The sequence below is a fragment of the Nuphar pumila genome, chromosome 3 (assembly GCF_984573655.1).
Source record: "Nuphar pumila chromosome 3, dmNupPumi1.hap1.1, whole genome shotgun sequence".
NCBI lineage: Eukaryota > Viridiplantae > Streptophyta > Magnoliopsida > Nymphaeales > Nymphaeaceae > Nuphar > Nuphar pumila.
In genome coordinates, this window is record NC_143251.1 from 26,333,637 (window position 1) to 26,356,379 (window position 22,743).

General features: G+C 37.2%; 1 protein-coding gene across 1 annotated transcript; it reads left to right on the forward strand.

The window, feature by feature from the left end:
• Window positions 1-7,464: 7,464 nt before the first annotated feature.
• LOC149842372 (putative metal-nicotianamine transporter YSL7) lies at window positions 7,465-14,779 on the forward strand. Its single transcript, XM_090001406.1, has 7 exons — window positions 7,465-7,834; window positions 11,196-11,359; window positions 11,571-11,668; window positions 12,080-12,214; window positions 12,607-12,796; window positions 12,887-13,170; window positions 13,966-14,779. The coding sequence occupies exons 1-7, from the start codon at window positions 7,465-7,467 to the stop codon at window positions 14,777-14,779; spliced, it is 2,055 nt and encodes a 684-aa protein (XP_089857532.1).
• Window positions 14,780-22,743: the final 7,964 nt, after the last annotated feature.

Here is a 22,743-nt window from a genome sequence, read left to right on the forward strand (position 1 = left end):
TCACAATCCAAAACACTAGCAAAAAGAGAAAAGATTTGGCTTGGTTCTTACCGTAACCTCTCGCCATCATTGGTTCTCTAATCACTACCTAAAAAATATTTTAATAATATGGTCAGACTTAACAAGTCATGAGTACGAAAGCACTATTCAATACACATAAATTAAAACAAGCATGCAAAAGTATACTTCAACACTCACACATGCTGATATCAAATAATATCTTAAAGATGAATATGATGCAATGCTTACACGATTTTCAAACAATCACATTTGCATATTTCTTTCAACCAAACATAATTACACATTCATAAACATTTTAAAATGCATGAGAGTTAATAATGCATGCACTTACCATTGCAGAATGATCAACTCTTTATGCATGAGTGGCTTTAATATCTTTAATTAGATTTTTGTTTTAAATGATGTATGCCATGCCTAACTAAATGGACAGTCAATTTAGGTTTCAGTTTTTAGCCCTATGGGTACTAACACAAGTAGTAACCTAGATTAGGAGCATGGCATAGGTAGTATTTTCATATAATTATAGCTTTAGCCTAGCCGAACACCATTCACCAGTGTCGGGTGAGAGATGACTAAAGCGAGAGAAGCTCCCAATCAGATTTTACTCATGAGATTCTGTCATCAATGATGCAGTCTAATGTGGAGGGTTCTCCTATCTTCGTGGTTGGGGATGAGCAACCTTCTGTACTAAACAACGATATTCATAAAGCTAGAACTACCATTTACCCACTCCGTGTAAACATTAGTATTTAGTGTTACATGTTCAATCTTTTCTAATTCGTTGATTTCATGCAACACACATTTCCAATCAATTTAAACAATTCAGGCCTCTCCAAGGCTCATGGATGCACATGTTTCAAATGTGAGTCATTAACCATACATTAATGCACTTATATACATTTTTAACTCAAACATTCATTCATTAATATGGGTCATAAACAATTAAAGCATCCACATTGAATTATATTTCATGTTCATTTCGTTCAGTTCAATAGCAAATAACGACAAAAGCCAACTAGTGCATAAGCACTTTATTCAGTTCATACCCCAAATTCGACACTCATTCACTTCATAAAAATTTCTTTAATAGTATATATATAGCACTACTCAATTCGTATAAAAGCATATTTGAATGCCTTACAAAATATTATATGTATTGCTAACAGGGCCCTTATCCAGTTTGGGATCGGTCGGACCCCCAATTTGTCTAACTGTTACAAAGCTATCTACACTCCACAAAGTATTGCTAATCGGGCCCTTTGCGGGTTCAAGATCGATCGGACGCTCAATCTATCTGATTGTTATGACTGTTATAGAGCTATGTACACTCTACATATAGAGATGAATTTTTGAAAAATTATAGAAAATTCTGTCAGCTTTTCGATGCCATAAACCGTTCGTAAAAATTTCTCCATATGACGAAGATACAACAAGTTTAGTGCACGCCTATACTTTTTTGTTCACACTGTCACTATTCAGTGCTCACTCCGAGAACCGAGTCCAAAATTTCACATATTGTGTGAAAATTTGATAGTTTTCTAATGCAATAAACCATTCATAAAAACTTCTCTGGACGAGAGAGATACGAACGATTTACCGGTCGAGTGTTAGGGCAAATACAAAATAATGAAAAACATGCATTCGGGTGAGCAAAAATAGGCTGCCTGAATTGAAATTTCCAAAATTTATTCAATAACAACACTTCAAATATTATTTCAAAAATCTTAAATTATGAGATTACATATTTTCCTATAGATAAATCCTATTTTCACATCCGTTAGGCTAGAAAATCGATCTGTCTTTCCAAAAATTATTTGCTTAGAAAAGTTTTTGGTATTTTTCTTAGATTCATGCATAGATTCATTTTTTTTCACAACAACAATGACATATTTTCAATTGACAGCATACAATACGAATAAGGGCATCAATTCAAGAATTCTCACTAAATTTTTCATAAAAAAATCAATTATATGTTAACTTAATGTATTTCAAAAACAATTTTTACTTTTGAAAAATCCATCACACACGATTTGCATTAACCTTAGGTATTTCGAAAGCAAGTTTGACTTGTTCTTTTTTTCTTTTTCTTTCCTTCCTCCTTTTGCTCCTTTTTTTTTTCTCTTAGCTAACTAGCCCATCCTAGAAGCTTCTAGGATGGGACGGCTCCCTCTTGGCGGAGTCTCCCCTTTGGTTTTTAGTAACTTTTGACCTTTGGTTCTTAAGAGTTGATTTTTTTGTAACATTCACAAAGTCTTCAATTTAAAGTTTTAAATTGAATTTCCAACTAAACCTTGAGGTGTCAGATAGGATGGGCCCCATAGGGGATGGCCCACCTATGGACCTCTACTCTTTTATGAGTTTTAGTTAAATCCAATTTTATATTCTATTATTTCTTTATTTTATTAATTGATTTTATTTAATATTTTGGATTTCAAAAATTTAAAAGCTACATTTCAATTTTAAATAAAATGACTCTACATGTAATCCAAATTATTTCAAATACATATGAAATTCTTTTAAACACTAATTTATCTTAATTATCTAAATTTTTTCTCAAAATACCATTTTTACTAAAAATAAAATTTGAAAGCAATTTCCACTAGGGTCGGTGGGACAAATAGTTGTTTTGAAAAAAAAATCTAAGATTTAGTCTATTTATTTTATAACACTTATCATCATTATCCAATTATTATTTATAGAAATACTAACAAAAAATTTATGAAAAATTCATAAAAAATTGCATGTATTACATCCAATCTCTCCCAAAAAAATTCATCTTCGAAATTTGGCAAAGGTTACATACCGAATAGGATTGGATATTTCGCTTTTATTTCTGCTTCTAGCTCTCATGTACATTCTTAGAGCATATGGTGTTGCCATCATATATTCACTAAAGGAATCGTGACTCAATAGCTTGATCACCAACCTCACTCAAACATACAAGAGACCTACAGGGTCGCCTATATAAAGCCTCGTATGAAGCCAAATCGATGCTCGAATGATAACTATTACTATAGGTGAACTCGACTAGCTTCAAGTGTTTACTCCAATCGTCCTTCTATTTCAATGCACAAACATGCAACATGTCCTCTAGCATAAGGATCATCCTCTCTGACTATTTGTCTGCCTATAGGTGAAAAGTTGTGCTAAACTTAAGCTTTGTCCCCAAAGCTTTCTAAAGTTGTCCCCAAAACTTGAACTTAAATCTCGAATCTTTGTCTGAAATGATTGAAACAGGTACTCTATGTAACCTGACGATCCCATCCACATACAAGTCTGCTAGACTCTCTAGGGTCTGATTTGCCCTGGTCGGTAAGAAGTGCATTGACTTTGTAAGGTGATCCACTATGACCCATATAGTATCGTACTAGTGTCGTGTCCTGGGCAGACCTACCATAAAGTCCATGGTAATGTCTTCTCACTTTTATTGAGGTATCTTGATTGTCTAGAGTGTTTCGTCGGGTCTCTGATATTCTATCTTGACTTGTTGGCATACCAAATACCTCAACACATACTCTGCAATATCCATTTTCATGTCATTCTACCAGTAGTTCCTTTGCATATCCTTATACATCTTGGTGCTACCTGGATATATAGTGTTCTTGGTTCTTTTCGCCTCGTCAAGTAGCTTCTTTTATAATTGTTGATCATCTGGCACCTATAGCCTTTGATTATACAAGATGTTACCATCTTCTTCTAGATGTAGGGCAGACTCATCATGTTTGCATGCTGCAACCATCTTTGCAAAGCTTGGGTCATCCTTCTACTGAGCAATAATTCGATCCATGAGTTCAGTTTGCACAGCTAGGCTTATGATATGAATGTGACCTAAATTTGTGTCAAAAGGTCTCTAATCAATTAGATCCTTAAGTAGTCTTCACTCGTTGTTGATCATGCTTGTAAGGCTTTTTGCTTTTCTGCTCAATGCATTAGCCACTACATTGACTTTCTCTGGGTGGTGGGATATGAAAAAGTCATAATCCTTTAAGAACTCTAATCAGTACATTTGTCTTATATTTAGATCTTTATGTGAGAAAATGTACTTGAGACTTTTGTGATTAGAGAAAACCTCAAACTGCTCTCCATACAAGTAGTGTTGCCACATCTTAAGTACAAAAATTATAGCTACTAGTTTCAAATTATGCATGAGATAATTTCGTTCATGCATTTTCAATTGGCGAGAAACATACGCTATGACCTTACCATGTTGCATCAATACGCAACCAAGTTACGTACCTGGTGTGTCACTATAGACCATAAATCTTCCATGGCCTAAAGGTAGAGTAAGTATCGAAGTTGAAGTAAGTCGCTTCTTTAGCTCCTAAAAGCTTTCTTCGCATTTCTGAGTCCATACGGACTTTATCCTCTTGCGAAGTAGCTTAATCATCGATGTAGCTATCTTAGAAAAATCCTTAATAAGTCTTCTATAATATCCCGAAAAAACAATAAAACTATGGATATTTGACATGCACTTCGGTTGTTTCCAGTCTAAGACTGCTTCCACCTAACACAATTTCAAAAACACAAGATTTAAACAAGTTAGGCTAAAAATCCTAAGGAGGATTTTCTTCGAAGCATATTCATTGAGGTGAATTTACCTTAGAATGGTTCACTAACACCGTCTTTTGAGATCACATGTACCAAAAACATCACATGCTTCAACCAAAATTCACACTAAGAAAATTTTGCATACAACTGATGTTGTCTAAGTGTCTCAAAAACAATTCTCAAGTGTTCTCTGTGATCTTCCTCACTTTCTGAATATATCAAAATATCATTGATGAAGACTATCACAAACAAATCCAGATAAGGTCAAAAAATCATGCTCATGAGGTCCATAAAAGTTGTCAGAGCATTGGTTAGCCCAAAAGGTATCACTAAAAACTCATAGTGACCATATTGCATCCTAAATGTTGTCTTCTGCACATATGAATCCTTGATCCTCAATTAGTGATATCCAGATCGGAGATCTATCTTTGAGAAAAGAAGTTAATCAAACAAATCATCGATTCATGAAAGATGATATTTATTCTTGATCGTTACCTGGTTCAACATTATGGAATCAATGCACAAGCACATTGACCCATCCTTCTTGTTTACGAACAACATCGGAGCACCCCACGGTGAAACACTCAGCCTAATGAATCCCTTGTCCATCAGCTAGCTCTTGAAGTTGCTTCTTTAATTCTTCAAATTCTGCAGGGGCCATGAGATAAGGAGCTATAGAGATTGGGGCCATACTAGACACCAACTCTATAGCAAAATCGATCTTCCTTATAGATGGTAGGCCTGACAAGTCGTCAGAAAACACATCTGCGAATTCGTGAACCACTTTCAGGTGCTTCATCAGGGTCGTGCTGAGTTCTACCAATAAAACACTTGCCAAAAAGGCCTCACAACCCTTCTCCATATAGCGTTGGGCCTTCAATGCTGAGATCATTCTTATTTTACTCTCTCTCTCTCTCTCTCTCTCTCTCTCTCTCTTGCTAGCCTTGTACTCAAGCACAGGCTGACCGAAACGATTAAAATTTATTCATTGATCACGACATACCATATAAGAGTAGTGCTCGCACATCCAATCCATACAGAGTATTATGTCAAACTCAATCATATCTAGTACGATCAGGTTGGCATAGAGGTTATGCCTTGAAATAGTCACATTTACGTCTAATAAGTAAGTGCGAGCGATGAATTTACTGCTCGAGGGTGTGATAATTTTTAATATAAACCCCAAAGTATTCAGTGTCATGTCAATCATTTTAATAAACCGTGTGGACACAAAAGAATGTGTAGCACCAATTTCAAAAAAGTACTCTAGCATAAAATTTGGTGATGAAAATTATACCTTTGATGACATCAGCATCTTCTTACAACTCTTTTATAGAAGTCGTGTAAATCACCTTCTTGTGTCCCTATGCTTGAGACTGTTGTGGTCGCTACTGTTGTTGCCCATGTGGTGTGATATTTGCACCTTCCTCAGCTATTCTTCATGGCCCATCTCCCCCACAATGCAAACAAACTCATGTAAGCCTGTTGCATACTACCGTATGTGTCTTCTGTGGCAAACAAACTCCTAAAGAATCAAATATCTATTATAAAATGACCTAATTATAAAAAAATGATTCAAATAATAAAAATATCCAAAAATATGAAAACAGATCTTTAAGAACCCGAGTCTTATGCTCCCCTATTGCATCAACATCACAAACTCTATATGCCGTTCATAGAGAGCATCAACGGCTCTGAAGAAACAAGTGGAACCCCGCTAGGAGATGCTAAGTTGAGCCATGGGGTTCTGGATGACCCTTCATCGCGTGGATGAATGGCATCAGAAAAACCAGCTGTGACCTGATACGCACTCCAAGGTTAGTGGCTGATACCAAAAGTCCAAGCTTAATAGGCCTTTGCTTAGTCTGCCTGATTCCTGATAAATGGATTTGGATAAGTCAAAATCCGACCCAGATCCGAACCTCTGACATTCCGATTCCCGAGGACCAACGAAACCCTCTCCCCGATCGTTTTGAGTGCGAGTCGATGAAGAGCAAATCGAGCGGCCATAAATAATCGCCACGTCAGCAATCCAGCTGGCTCAGGATTCTCGCTGTGAATCAACAAACTTGTGGAAGTACCTACCGGAATCTACGCCGTGTGGTCATCACTAGCCCCGAATCTTTTTTAAATTACCAACGTATCCCTTGCGTCCCGGAATTTGGTATCAACGCCGAATATCACAGTAAAGAAATAAACATGAACAGTATATACGAACTTAATGTAAAAAAACCTGCAAAAAATCGAGATGAAATCACGATATAGTTGAAAGGGCCCATACATTTAACCAATTAAACGTTCTTTTGGGTAGTTCTAACTAATCGTGATAGCAGCATAACTACAAGTAGCTGCATATCGCACGATAAAATCCGCGATAAACCAACATATCGTCCACCAATTCATATCATAGATCTTCACCCGTCAGACCCGAAACCTCGACAAACTGTGTGGACTCCCCCCCTGTTTAACAACCCACCTTCACATGGTGGCGGTCTTGTAAATAAACCAAAATTCAGGGGCAGAATTGTAAGAATCTCCCTTCCCTTCTTAAACGTAGATACCATACCATCTGTCTCTCTCTCTCTCTGAGTGTCCAGCGCAAGACGGCAATCCATTCTATTTATAGCAATCGTAACACCCTCATCCCTTCTGTCAAACTCTCCTTTTGGGAAACCACAACCCTAATACTCTCTCATCCCTCCCATTTATTACCCCACTCTTCCCTTCCTTCCTCCTTCGCTCTGCACTAGTTTCTCTCTCTCCCCAACTCTCTCTCTTCCTCCTTCGCTCTGCACTAGTTTCTCTCTCTCCCCAACTCTCTCTTTCTTTCTCTGAAAGAGTCACAGAGAGAGACGTTCAGTTCTCTTTCTTGGTTGGTTGGTTTTGGGAGATATCATGGAGGACGAAGAGCAGCAGCAGCAGGAGGGGAAGAATGAGGGGGCGAGGGAGGAGGAAGAGCAGCTGTCGATCGAGCGGGTGTTCGAGAACGAGACGGTGCCGTCGTGGAAGGAGCAGCTGACGGTGAGGGCGTTCGTGGTGAGCTTCGTGCTAGGTGTGATGTTCAGCGTGATCGTGATGAAGCTGAACCTCACCACCGGCATCATACCCTCGCTCAACGTCGCCGCGGGTCTGCTCGGCTTCTTCTTCGTCAAGACTTGGACCAAGATCGTCCAGAAGGTGGGGCTCCTCAAGCAGCCCTTCACCAGGCAGGAGAACACCGTCATCCAGACCTGCGTCGTCGCCTGCTCCGGCATCGCCTTCAGCGGTCAGATTCTTCGTCTCCCTCTCTTTGTCTCTCATTCGTTGCAACTCCCCGTAACCGCTAGCTGTTTACTAAAAAAAAAATCGATTTTTTCTTCTAGATACCACTTGTAACCGACAGAGGTGTCTGCGTGGAGGAAAACGATAGAATTTTTCTTACGTCTTTTGTAGCCGCTAGCGGCTACTGTGATCGGATCCCTAAGACTTTCTTTTTTTTTTCTAACGGCTGAAGTTAAGAGTCTGACGACGGAGATTGATGATTCATATCCCTGTTCTCATTCAGAACGACGGCAGTGGCTTCTCTAGAACCGGTAGCGGTCAGATAACGAAACAGCTCCAGAATGAAGGAGTAGTTTCCTATTCTGTTAGGGTTTCTTAGTTCGTTTCAATTCCTTTCCCTGGCAATCAGATGGACTTTCTATTCTTTTCAACAGAAATCAAACCGTTTCTTGAAGTGGAAATTCCGCTTCTGATGTGCAGATTTGTTTCAGTAATATCTTTTTGGAAAGCCCATAGAAAATATCCTATAAATTTTAATTTTCCTTAAATAAGAAATAAAATTTATTTTTTCTTAAATAAGAAATAAGATTTAATTTTTCTTAAATAAGAAATAAGATTTTCTCCTTTAACATGCTTTCCTTGTCGAGTGTATATCATTTTTATATCGACTTAATTAATAACCCGGATGATATGCAAATTATGGTATAAAAAACCGGTATAGCTATGTGTCACGATTTTTTAGGAAATAATTAACCACTTTTATTCTAATATTCTCGTTTTGTTTGACTTGGGTTTTCATAACTTCAGCCTCAATTTATGGCAAGATAATATTTTTAATTAAGGATAATAACAAATAAATAAAGTTCCTTAACAATCCGCCTGTTGGTTGAATTGTTTCCCTTTTTTTCGATTATTTTTCAGATCAGCCTGATTTGATTTTGAATTGGACTCTCTCTCTCTCTTGAGAGAGAGAGAGAGAGAGAGAGAGAGAGAGAGAGAGAGAGAGATCCAGGGATAGCTTAAGTGCCTGCCTACGTGGCCATTTCATGGGCCCCACAGTTCTCTTTAGACCACATTAATCGTGGGCACACCATTTGTGATGAGTCAGGATCGGGTGCAACCACATTGTACAAAATTTGTGCATTAAGCTTCTGATTGCTCTCCATGAGCCCCCACAACTGACAAGCCTGTCTTCAAGATGAAGGGTGATCAGGTTCTTAATGCACAACAAATATTTGTGCAATCATATTGCACCTAATCTTTTTACACTTGTGATGAGTTAGGATCATGTGATGTACACTTTGAGTGTGTCTTTGCACTGGCTGCCTTCCATTTGCTTTTGAGACCCCACAACTGGCAGACTGTCAGCCAAAGATGGAGTTTAGCCGGGCACACTCAAAGTGTGCCACGTGATGGCACCTGATTCTGGAACTGCAATATATAGGACTTATAATGCATATTTAGAGGACATTTATGATCAACATTACTTGATATTAACTATTTTAGATATGATTTCGTACTGATGTAATTAATGCTTAGCTAGGAAAATTTTGATGATATACAGGCGATATACATAGCCGACAAATGATACGTTTCCAACATTCAAACATTATAAAAACTTGCTCGTGTGTAGGAATTGGATGATTCAAGAAACTATTGCTATGAAATCAAGCATATAAATCACATTTGTACAGTTAGACTTTGAAAGGAAACAAAGAACCCCGAGAAACCCATTTTTCATATTTCATTTTGTAGGTTCCCATCTCTCTCTATCTCAAAGTTCTAATTCCGGTTTTTAAGAAATAAAAAAAATTGGGAAAACAAGAATTTCTGTTATGCCATATATAACGGTGGTTAATTTTGATTTCACTTTGGTGGTTCTGATTTCTGGTTATGTAGCACACGCCCTTTAGTTTGTCAATGGATCGGACCTAATGGATCTCAATCTGATACCCAACTGATGTTTCAGCTAGTTGTAAATCCATATAACAAAAGAATCAATGGCCCACAATGTCTGAAAGAAAGGATCACGGCTAAAAAAAAAAACGTATCCAAGGGGGTGTTCATTAGCAAACACAATCTTTACAGTTTATTTAATAGAAAATATATATTAGATTAGGAATTTTTTTTTATTTTATTGTGTATTTAGAGCGTTTGAAAACCCACAGCTCATTGGTCTTACGAGATATCTGGTAGGGTGAAAAAGATCAGGTGCACAAATATTTGTGCATTAAGCACCTGATCACCCTTCGGGGGACAGGGCCTGTCAGTTGTAGGGCCCAAGGCCTGATGGAGGGCGATCTTGTGCTTAATGCTTAAATTAGGGGTCTGCCATGTGGTAAGGGGGTCCTGTGCCAAGCTCAAGGCGAATCCCACTGCCACATTGGGCTTAAGAGAACTGACAGATCATATTGCACACAAATTTGGTTTAACATTCTTTTTGACTCAATTCTATCCCAAAAACATGGCTCTTAGCCAAGAAAACAATGATGAAAAAATACACAAGTTAGGACTTGAGCAGATCCATTGTTGGGGGCGCCACATAATGGCTGCCTACTAAAAAGGCTGCCTACTAAAAAGGTAGAGCAGATTAGAAATGATTTGACATCCTGACCATCAGTTATGGTGATTAATGTGTTGGCATGTAAAATCAACAATGATAGGAAGTATTCGTGTAGTCGGCGTTCTTCTCAGCCGGTCGACGCCCACAATGAGCCCAGGCCTTAGGTCGACGGTGAGCAGGACCCTATTCCACTAAGTCCGAATGCGGAACTGAATTTGGGCAAGAAAATACTACAAGTCTCTCATCATCCTCGTAGCCCCTAACCCCTTATGTAATGGGAGATTAGGCAGTTAAGTGAATGTGGTTATTCCACATTCAAGTAACTCCCACCCACTACCCCATTACATGGTCACTAAAGTGACCCACTAGGAGGGTGTCAAACAGGGTCACATTCGTGGGTTGGACCCATAACTGATAATGCCCAACATAATGGTCACCAATACGGCTGCCAATAATGACATCATCACGGGACCATACGATTTATACAATGGACGGTGGGGATCTCAGATCACTTTTTCAACGTGATTTGGCAAATCTCATGATCTGTTCTCCCTACGCTGCTTCCTGTTAAAAAGTGGGGAAGACTTATAAAGTGTTTGTCTCGAGCACTGAGTCACGTCTTCCTCTCGGAATAGGCACCAAGAGGACCTGCAATTCATCGTCAGAATTTGTGGAAATAGAATGTTTTTTTTTACTTCCAAATCTTTTGAGAAATTAAAGCCATGGCCTTGCTATCAATTTGACTACTTTCTGATAATTAATTCCAGTTTTGAATAGTTAGTTCTATTTGGGAAATGGGCAGGCGGTTTTGGAAGCTACTTGTTCGGGATGAGCAGCTCTGTTGCCTCCCAGTCTCCAGAAGGGAACGACCCCTTCAACATCAAGGAACCTGGCTTGGGATGGATGATTGGCTTCCTCTTCGTTGTCAGCTTTGTAGGACTCTTCTCCGTGGTTCCCCTCAGGAAGGTAAACACAAAACGATGACAACGTTGGCAGTATTTAGTCTTCACCACTCATTTTTTTTTACCTTAGAAAATTGGAATAAGCTCACTAAAATTCACGCGATTCTAACAATTGTACTGCCATTTTGTTGCTAAACTTAAGAAATTCTTGTGGTTTCCTTTCTCTTTTGGCTGCAGGACATTTATGATCAGATAACTATTTCTTTTATTTGCAGATCATGGTTATCGACTACAAATTGACATACCCGAGTGGAACTGCTACTGCTTACCTCATCAATGGCTTTCACACTCCTCAAGGAGCCAAACTCGCCAAGTATTTTACCATACTAATCCCCTTGTGAAAATAAAAAATAAAAAATTACGTTGGTATTCATATTGAAGTTATAATATTTGGAATAAACAAACTCATTCAGGTGGCACTTACATAAATATGATATCAAGAGTTAATAGTCATTAAATGATTCAATTATGTCAAGGATTTGTAATATAGTAAATATCGAGAATTCTAATATTGAGAAATAGAACTAGCATATCTGAAAATCTGATGGAAGAAACGATCTTATACGCATTAGTGGCTGCCTTACGAACAGAAAGTGTTGGTACCATGGTCTGCGCACCCTTCAACTCTTCTCAATGTGTTGCTTGTATATCTTTAGGTTGGAATGATCTACAATTTCTTCAGTTGTTCTTCTCTTACATTATTTTATTTACTTTATGTTCACAGGAAGCAGGTGTCCGTGCTTGGAAGATTCTTCTCTTTTAGCTTTTTCTGGGGTTTCTTCCAATGGTTCTACACTGCTGGTGATGGCTGCGGGTTTTCAAGTTTCCCCACATTTGGTCTCAAAGCCTATGAGAACAGGTAGTTCTCTTGATGTTCCTTAGCTTCAAATGAAAAACTCTGAAAACTATGAGGTTCTAAAACTGGTGACACTGCTTCTGCAAATAGAAGGAAAAGCATGAGGTTCTAAAATTCGGCATTAGCATTTTGTGTGAGTTTGGCTATTTTGCTAATAGAAGAAAAAACATGATTTGTTTGTCAAATTAGTCCCATCGTGCATAAAACCTGTGCACCAAATTCCCATTATTATTAAGACCCATGCTCGGCCACAGTGGATATAAAGAAAGCAATCCTCTTTTTGAAGAACAGATGTAAAATGCAGAACCATGTTGCTTATTAACTGTCTACTGTCTACTTTCTACCATAGGTGTGTTAGATGATTGAGTTAGCAATATGATGCCATGAAACTGCAGGTTTTACTTTGATTTCTCTTCAACTTATGTTGGTGCTGGGATGATCTGCCCATACATCGTCAACATCTCTCTGCTTTTGGGCGCAATTCTTTCATGGGGAGTCATGTGGCCTCTGATTGGCAACAAGGCAGGAGACTGGTATTCTGCAGATTTGCCTAAAAGCAACCTTCATAGTCTTAATGGATACAAGGTGCTTTAGCATTCTCTCGTTTCTGCTGTTTTAGTTATATTTATTAACATAAAACTTTTGTAAATCCACCTGCAATGATTTCTTTTTTAGATTTTCATTTCGATCGCGTTGATCCTTGGTGATGGCCTCTATAACTTCGTGACCGTCATGATTCGCACTGCAATGTCATTCCACCAGCAGCTGAAGAAGAAAGAACCTGTCATAATCCCTGTGTCTGGCGGAGACTCACCAAACACCACCAGCTTCGATGAGCAGCGTCGCAATGAGTTCTTCATGAGAGACAGCATCCCTCTGCCCTATGCCGTCGGTGGCTACCTCGCCATCATGGTCATTGCCACATCTCTCCTCCCCAGGATCTTTCCCCAGCTAAAGTGGTTTGTGCTCTCTCTCTCTCTCTCTCTCAAGCACATCTGGAAGAGCGGAAAAGATGGGTGAGAGAAACTTTCACTTTTGAAGCGGGTATTCCAAACGACAGAAAAAATTTCATTACGTATGCAATATTTATGTATGTTATAGGTGTATATATAATACAATGTATAATTTTAATATAATATATCATAATATATATTACCTATATACCCAATATTATATATATATATATATATATATATATATATATATATATATATATATATATATATATATATTGTAGGGTCTGTATCTGGTACTAATGAAGGCACTAAAATCTTAGTTTCAAACTGTATCAACTCAATCGGACAACATCGATGTATTGAGCATGGTTTATTTGCTAGGATCAAACTATGGATCGTGGCTTTTCCATGTAAAAGTACGATTGTTTGAAACATAACGAGCTGTTGATTTTTTAAGGCTTCAAAATTATGTCATAATCACGTGATTCAAGAAGATCTACCTGATTCAAAACTCATTTTCTATTTATATGTCACAATCACGTGATTCAAAACTCACATATGTAATGTCAGATCTACGAAAGAATCCAAAAAAGAAAAAGAAAAGAAAAAATAAACGAAAAAGATTTATATTCAATTAGTACCAAAAAAAGAGGTTTTTGAACTCTGATTTTTCCGCGTCAAGCAAAAAAATGAAAATTTTTTTCAAGAAAAGTTTTTGTATGAAAGTATAAAAAAATGTTTTGTATGAAAACTTTTGATTAAGTAAACTTTGGATAAGCCGTAAAACACGTTGCACAGGTACTACATATTGGTGGTGTACATGATCGCACCGGCGCTGGCGTTCTGCAACTCGTACGGGTGCGGGCTCACGGACTGGAGCCTGGCGTCCACGTACGGGAAGTTGGCCATCTTCATCATCGGGGCGTGGGCGGGGGCTCACCACGGCGGGGTCCTGGCGGGGCTGGCCGCGTGCGGCGTGATGATGAGCATCGTCTCCACGGCGTCGGACCTGATGCAGGACTTCAAGACGGGCTACCTCACCCTGTCCTCCCCAAGGTCCATGTTCGTAAGCCAAGTGGTGGGGACGGCCATGGGCTGCGTGATCGGGCCGAGCGTGTTCTGGCTCTTCTACAAGGCCTTCAAAGTAGGCAATCCCAATAGCGAGTATCAGGCACCCTACGCGACGCTCTACAGGAACATCTCCATACTTGGGGTGGAGGGCTTCTCGGCGCTGCCCAATCACTGCTTCGAGCTCTGCTGCGGCTTCTTCGCCCTGGCCGTCGTCATCGACCTGCTCAAGTACAGGATCCTCCCCGAGAGGTGGGCTAAGTTCGTGCCGATTCCGATGGCGATGGCCATCCCGTTCTACATCGGGGGTTACTTCACCATCGACATGTGCGTGGGGAGCTTGATACTGTACGTTTGGGAGAGGACGGACAAGGTGAAGGCAAAGGCGTTCGGGCCGGCAGTGGCGTCGGGATTGATATGCGGGGACGGGATATGGACGCTGCCCGCCTCCATACTCTCTCTTGCCAAGATCAACCCACCCATCTGCATGAAGTTCCTGTCCCGCGCCCTCAACAACCGGGTGGATTCCTGGTTGAGCGGTTGAGAAGGGTTGGTGATGGAAAGTTGGTCTCTCTCTCTCTCTCTGCTTTTATCTGTTGATATTTGCTTGGACGGTCCAATTAATTGTGTGGTGCTACCGTGTGCTGCAACACTCAGCCTGCTTTTGATTCAAGTCTCTGGTTTTATTCGTATTTTATCAGTAGGCTCCATTCTTGAAATACTAGTAGGGTATGATAATACAAGATTATCTTAATTAGTTCTATCATTGACTCAGTTGAGTTGGTTGAGTCTTTATCTAAATGTTTTTCCTTTTCCAATTTATATGTCAACTTTGATTGCTCACAGATTTGAGTTAAGGATTTGCCAACCATTATTATCAATGATATGACCATGTAACCAGCATGGTTTCTTTTTCTTTTTTGGTTATGGGCCCAAGCTCGGAGACCATCCTGTCTTACACGGCTCTGATAACGTTCATCAATTACCCAAGATTCAGCCAGTTCAGCAAGATCTAGCAACCGACATGGCTAAAGGTCACAACTGTGGTGGCTGATCACAATAACAGAATTATCATAATACAAAAAGATAAGGCAGAATCAGCTAAACCGAATCCTAATGTTAAGGGATTAGATGCTGGAAACAAAATCCCTTCAAAGTGTAAATCCTAACAGCACTGTGAGTTTAAATTTTGACTCTCTGTATGCTTGTTCGATAATTTTTGGAAAAAGGAATATCTCAAATATTGATTATACACAACCGGACTCAATATCTCATATCTATTATACCCCGATATTAGTGGACTTATGAGTTTGGCGTTGATCCAAAGTATAGACCCCTAGTGAAAATGAGTCGGATCTTATGTATTATAAATAACGACTTGAACTGCTTGTATCCAACCCGTTTTTTATATCCGACTAAAATGGTTCCTCGTAGTATAAAATTAAACCGTCCCAAACTCAAACCAATTATGTACTCGAACCAATTATATTCTTGAACCGACCCAAACTCGGACCCGATTTGTATCGAAACTGACTTGAAGGGGACCTATTGGGTTACATCAACAAACTCAATGCATTTTTAATATGTTTTATCATTGATGTCCTTTTATTTAAACTTGAAATGATTGCTTGTTATTAAAACATTGTTTTTATGATTTTAAGCAAGTTTTTAGCTAAAAAGAGGTTTTCATGACGTCTCCAATGTACGAAACAAACTTGTCCAGCTAAAACTTTTCAATTCTAAAAGGTTAGTATTGAGCTTACGAACCTCAAAAGATGATCACATTTGATATGTGAATCTCTTTTATTAGAATTCAAGTTAGCTATGTTTGCAAATACTTCATGTGAATCTCTTTTTATTGAGATATTGTGACCTTCAAAAGACATACTTATCTATAGCACGAACATCAATAGATTCACTTTGTGCCAAGGATAAAATGTTATTAAAAAGTCGATAATCAAAATATTGAGCATGAAGAGGATTTTGACAAATTGTGAGACATTTATGAAATTGTGTCATTTTACAAGAACAATACATTCATTTTATGCAAAAAAATTAGGTTTCTTGCACAAGGCCTATTGGGGGGAATCCGAATATGAGTAGGGGTGTCAATGGATCGGGTTTACTCAGATCCGACCCAGACCATACCCTATAAGGTCTAGGTATGGTGATAAATAAGAGGACCTGATTAAGACTGAGGTTTGGACCTGAAAGTCCGATTAATACATGAATTTGGGTATAGTTTGTGAAATTTTATACCAGGCCCGGGCTTGACCTGAGTTTTAATTAAGACCCGCAATTATTCAATGTAAAAATGATAAAAAATATTATTTTATCGACTATGGTCGGGGTCTTGTTCATGTAGTTCTAATTATCGGGTTAAAGTATGATTTCTCTTATAGTGGACCCGATTAGACCTGGGTCCAAATCTGATACCATACCTAAAAATCAGGTTCAAGTCTGGTTTCCGAACCAAACCCGACCCATTGACACCCCTAAATATGGAGAGCGGATCCTGTAAAAACGCTGTGCGTTTACCACAAACCCCAACCCACTGTGGGTCCTACTTGTACTGAGCTACAGTACAGAGGGATGGGGATTATGGTTGTAAACGGTGCGGATCCGCTCTCCCAGGGCCGTACCTGTGTTTTATGGGGCCTGAGGCGGAGGGAAAAAATGGGCCCCCTATTAATAGCATGAGTTCTGGGGCAGGGCCGCAAAATTTTTTGAACCCCTATTAAAAATGGGCTCCCTAAAAATAGGCCCCCTAATAATAGTAGGAGTTTGGGGGCAGCGCCTCGAAATTTTTTGAGCCCCCTATTAATAGTAGGAGTTCGAGGGCAGCGCCTCCAATTTTTTTGAGGCCCCTAAAATTTTTTTTGCTGTTTTTGGTCCCCATTAAAAATGGAATCCCTATTAAAAATGGGCCCCTAAATTTTTTTTTGGCCCAGGGGCCCTGAGGCCCAAGTCCCATTGGCCTCTTGACAGGTCCGGCTCTGCGCTCTCCTATGTATGAGTTGATTATCTTTTTTGCAAGTCCGAGTTATATCTTAAATTCACAGTGACTCTATCATGATGTATTCACAAAAGAAATTTCTATTTTAATAAAATTTCAATGACACGACAATACGCAGGCACCAAAAATGCGTGAGGCAGGTTCAACTCGCAACTCAAAAAAGAAAAAAATCGAAAATAAGGACACGAAGATAAGGAAATGTTTTAATTTTTTATCCAATAAAAATCAAATTTAAAATGGTTATTTATTAAATAATATTAATGAATAACAAAATATTATTGAAATAATGGATGTTTGAGTCCATGTCCACGTGTCTCTGCATGTTCTGTTGCATCACCAAGGACACGCTGCCAAAATAGCGTGTCCCTGTGACGTAGGGTTGGGATTGCCCTACCCAGAACTCCTTAGCTGGGTGAAGCTAAAATTGCAAATGTATCAAAATGACTCAGAATTGCAATCCAAGTTTGACACCTTATTCACAATTTCCTTTGGATCCAAATTAAAATCTTGATGACTTCCAATTCCTTTTTTAGGCAATTCTTACATTAAGAAAACTTGTTCCAAGCTAATTGATTGAGTTTTCACCCTTCATCCGGATCCAGTACAACTACAACCACACAAGAAATCAGATCTAGGTTCATCTCTGCACCTGACCTTATTCAAGTCCAGAACTTAATTTCAATTTTTAGCTTCTTATCTACATTCAGATTGGGATCAACCAAAATCCAACCCATATTATATGTGTTTTCACTTGCCCAAGCTTGGACAGAACAGTTGAACAGAATACATGTTCTGTCCAAAACAAGAACAATTGTAATTGTTCAACATTTGTTTTCAACTGGACAATGACATGTATTCCTTGTGTCCATTGTTTGATTGCTTGTTGTGCGGTCAACTTGAACACATATGGATAATGGGACGGATAACTTCATTTTGGATCGTAAACCCAATCCCATCATATGAGTATTTGAACATGTTTATTATGGATTTTAGCGTCGTATATGGATCTCGGATTGGATCCAAATTCCAAAAAAAAATAAAATTTATATAATTTGAAGTAAAAAAATAAGAAATCATATTTTTTGATATATAAATGCTTTAATGAGTATCATATTGGATCCAATTATGAACATGTCAAAAAATTATGGATTTTAGCCCCAAATATGGATCTGAAATTGTATCCAAATACTAAAAAAGTGTAAAATTTATGTAATTTGAAAAAAAAAATAGGAAATCATATTTTTTCTTATACAAATGCTTTAATGGGTATCTATTGGATCCAATTATGAAAATATGTACAAAATAATTGTATATTTTAGCCCCAAATATGGGTCTCTACTAGATCCAAATACCAAAAATACTTAAAATTGGGTAATGTTTACATAAATGAAAATTCAAAAAATGTGTATTCAAAATCATATTCACCGTTCAAACACATAAAATGATTTCTCATGAGATTTTCAACTTTTTATTTTTCTCAAGTTCTTATCGGCAAAATTATGGACAATAATAAAAAAAAATTATCAACAAAATCTTTTACTGGGACATCGCCTACCTAAGTTTGGTGAAAGGTACGTACGATGCACTTTACATTTGGGGACACTTTTTAACCTTTTTCAAATTTTAGAAAAATAACACTTATGGATTGATCATGCATATATTTTGCATTTTACTCATCTTTATTTATGCATGATCCATGATAAAATCGCATTAAAAAACCCATCTTTATCATTGTTTTAGAGAATTTGCTTCGAGATTGAATTTTTGAGAAAATTTGCATTTTTCGATGTTTTTATTAGTTCATTTTTTTTAATTCGCAGTTTAATTAGATTAGGAGTGTTTTACTAATTTTTAATTAGTCTAGGAAAAACTCTTTTTGAAAAACACGTTTTTGAGGAAAACCTCTTTTAGAATTTTTGAAAATATTTTGGACTTTTATAGAAATCGTGTTTTGACCTAATTTTTTATTATAAATAGAACATTTTCAGTACACCTCCACGTTTTTTCCTCTAGAGAAAGTGCCCCCCTTTGCTCCCTCCCTCTCTTCTCTCTCTCCCTTGTTTTCGATCCTTGCCGATTTCTCCTCCCTTCTTCTTCTTCTTCTTCTTTTTCTTTTTATTTTTCTCTTTCTCTTCTCATCCAATCTGTCTTTGACAATCGTTCTTTTTGTTGGGGAGCCGTGTGTTCAGCTGGGATTAACCATCTTCTCTTCTCATCCAATCAGTCGGAAGCAGATCGTCAAGATTGCTTCTTTCTTTCCCGTTTCACCATGGTTTAGGTTTTGCATCTGAAAAAAACATAGCATTACATGTAGTTTTATTTGATTATTGCATCATCTGCATATCTAGAATAGTTTAGGTTAGTTTTCTTGCATCTGAAAGAATAAAAAATAAGAAAAAAATATAGTTTTTGTTTTGATATAGGTTAGCCGTTTTCTTGATTTAAGCGTAGACTAATCCTGATTTAGGTAAAACGTTAGTTTTAATATAAGTTTTATATTTTGTTTTCTTGATTTGTGATTAGTTTTAGACTAGATTTAGTTTAGAAAGGTTTGTACCACGTTTTTATTTGTTATTGTTTTTAGATCAAGTAATTAGAATTTTTTTTTCATTAGCCGATTAGTTCTTTTTTTTTTCGTTTTTCTGAAATTCTGTTTTGACGTCAAGTAGATAGGGTCTTATGCGTTTAATTTGAAGTCTGAGTTTTAGTTAGGTGTTGTTCGTGTCAACCAAATATTAGATCAGTCTTAGTTCGTTAGATTGCTTATTAGATTAAAAGAAAGAAAGAAAAAAATCAGAAGCATAGTGCATCGTTTTGTGTTATTAGTTTTCTTTATCAGTCGGTTTAGTTTTTTTTTGTTTCATTTTATTTTCTTCAGTCACTTACAGTCGGTCTGATTAATGGTTTGATATTTATTTGTTAGGATGTTTCACGTTTGTGTTTCTTTTTGTTTTTGTTTGTTGCGTGATTGATTTCTTTCTTTGTTAGTATATAGTATATTAGATAGGTTAGTCAACCTAGTATATAGGTTAGTTGATTATTATATTTTATATAGGTTAGGTTAGCATGCTGCAATTATTGGGTTCTTCTTGCATTAGACGTAGTAGCGTTAGTTATTATTTATTTTAGTTAATCTTCGTTAGATAGTTGTGTGATTTCATTAACCGTGATTCATTATTAGCTAATTGTTTTTAGTTTTTTTTTAGCCGTAGTTCTATAGTTTAACGTAGTTCTTTTATTTAAGTCAGTTAGGTTCTCATTGATTCATGTGTTAGCTGCTTTTCTTGCATATAGTTAATAAGTATTTAATTGATTTGGGTTAGCCGAGTTCCATCTTTTTTCCTAATTTTTGGGTTTCTTAGTGGTTAATTTTATTTTTATGCATTGTGAGTGGTTGTGGCTTAGGATAGTTTTTAACTACTTTAGTTAGTTTAAATCACGTTGGATTCATGTTATGTGTTTTAGAGTGTTAAGTTTTATTTATCATGCATAGTTAGTTAGATTAGGATAGACGATTTTTATTTTATTGTTTCATTTGATTTTTATCATAATTTAGGTTAATTTTATGTTTTTGTTTTTATTTATTAGTTTACATTAAAAAACCGTACAACATTCAGTTCATGTGCATTTAGTTCAATTAGTTATTAGTTGATTTCTTGAATTAGTTAGTTTCTCAAATTACTTTTTGTTTAGTCAGTTAGGTTGTTTTACTATTTTGTCTTTTAGTGTTATGTTATTATTAGTGGTTCATAGTTAATTCATGCCTTTAGTTTGTTTTTAGTTAGCTGAATCTTGTTTTTACTGAATTTTTTTAGTCATTAGTTAATCAATTCTTGTTTAGTTCTATTAGTACTGCTTTGTTTTGTGTTTTTGATTTTTGCAAGAAAGCGTTTGGATGTGGGGTGAGCCCCTTTTTGTACCCCCGAGATGCCTTCTGAGGTTCCTTCAGGCCCTCAGAAAGGCTCCTCCAAGCCTCTCAGGACAGCACTCTTCCTCTGATTTATCAAACCATACAAAAGTGAACAAAGAGGGAAGGATAAATTGAAGCAAATCAATTCAAGAGGGACAAAAGACTCAAACCACTGAAGACTTTTTCTCTAATTTTTAGATTATGATTTCATTTATTTAATTCATTTGGGTCTGTAATAAAACCATTTATTTATTTGTTTAAGCCCTCTTCAGGAGCAACACTCTTTTGTTTATTTAGTTAATTAATATTTTATGTTTCAAGGTAATAAAGTGTAGTTTAGATTGTGTGATTGAATACAAAATATTTTTCATTCCCTGAGTTCGACCCAGACTCCACCACTAGCGCGAGCCAAATTTTATTTATTTGGTGTATGGCTTTCACGTTGCTTTTACTTAAAATATCTTTTTAAAAATTATTTTCATAAAACTCACACCATGAGCACACTTGATACTTCTGAGGCAAGTCCTTAGTTAGAAGGTCCTTTGACTTAGGGCATCATAAAAGCATTCAAAGACTAACCAACTAGGGGCTCTGCTTGTCTGGTATGAGCAGCTTGCCTTCAAAATAAATAAATACATAAATAAATAAAAACTCAAGGACCAGGAGAACCAAACTTTGATTATTTTTCAAAACGAGGCAGTTCAAACAAGATCTTCACGAGAAGCCAAAACATAGGAGTCCCCACCCAATTGGATGTGGATTTGGGGCCATTATCATATGATCCAATCATATTTAGATAATTTTTGCTCTATATCAATGTTGTCAGCATCGGCATCAGCCCTGAATTCGTTTGGCCAACGATTCAGGTGAATCGGCCGATACTGATTCTCAAGTGAATAATTCTGAATTGGCGAAAAAATAATTTAAAAAGATTTTATGTCAATCAGAATTAATGTGACACATGTTAAAACCATTAAAATAATATTAAACAATTAATTTTAGGTATTTTTTCTATTTATTAAAAAATAACCGATTCAGGTTATTATCGTATTGATTTTCTGCGGATAAGATATGCATCTGCCCATACTGACAACATTGCCTTAAGTTGGTAAAACTCTTAAGATCCTTTCTGCCCTACTAGAGTGTACACCCAGCTTCCTTACGGCAAACAGTGACCCTCCACAGGTTTTGAACTCATGACGTTCCATCAACTTGGTGATGTTTCAACCAATTTGGCTATTTTGTTGAATAGTTTGTGCACACTTGATGTCCTAGCTTTCAGTTAAGAATACAAACAGGTCAAAGCGTCAACCCAAGTCTAAATTGGATCCGACCCACATTGTCATGACTTGTGGCACGGTGAAAATGGAGACAATCTCAAGGGTTTTCTAGTAATTTAGCATTTCTTTGATTACATGCAGAATCCTTGCTTTGGCAACTAGTACACATTACTATTAGGGTTTAGCGTGAGACGTGTTTGTTTGTTGCTCACGAGAGGGATTTATTATTTCGTTGTTTTTTTGTACCATTCCCATCTCGAAGGCATCGCTCCTAAAAAAAAAAAAGAGTAGATTACAAAAAA

Excerpts from the sequence above, each read along its gene's own strand:
- LOC149842372 (XM_090001406.1), top strand. The coding sequence starts at position 7,465 with ATGGAGGACGAAGAGCAGCAGCAGCAGGAGGGGAAGAATGAGGGGGCG. Across the intron at positions 12,215-12,606 it reads CTCAAAGCCTATGAGAACAG|GTTTTACTTTGATTTCTCTT; the intron begins GTAGTTCTCTTG and ends ATGAAACTGCAG. Across the intron at positions 12,797-12,886 it reads ATAGTCTTAATGGATACAAG|ATTTTCATTTCGATCGCGTT; the intron begins GTGCTTTAGCAT and ends TTTCTTTTTTAG.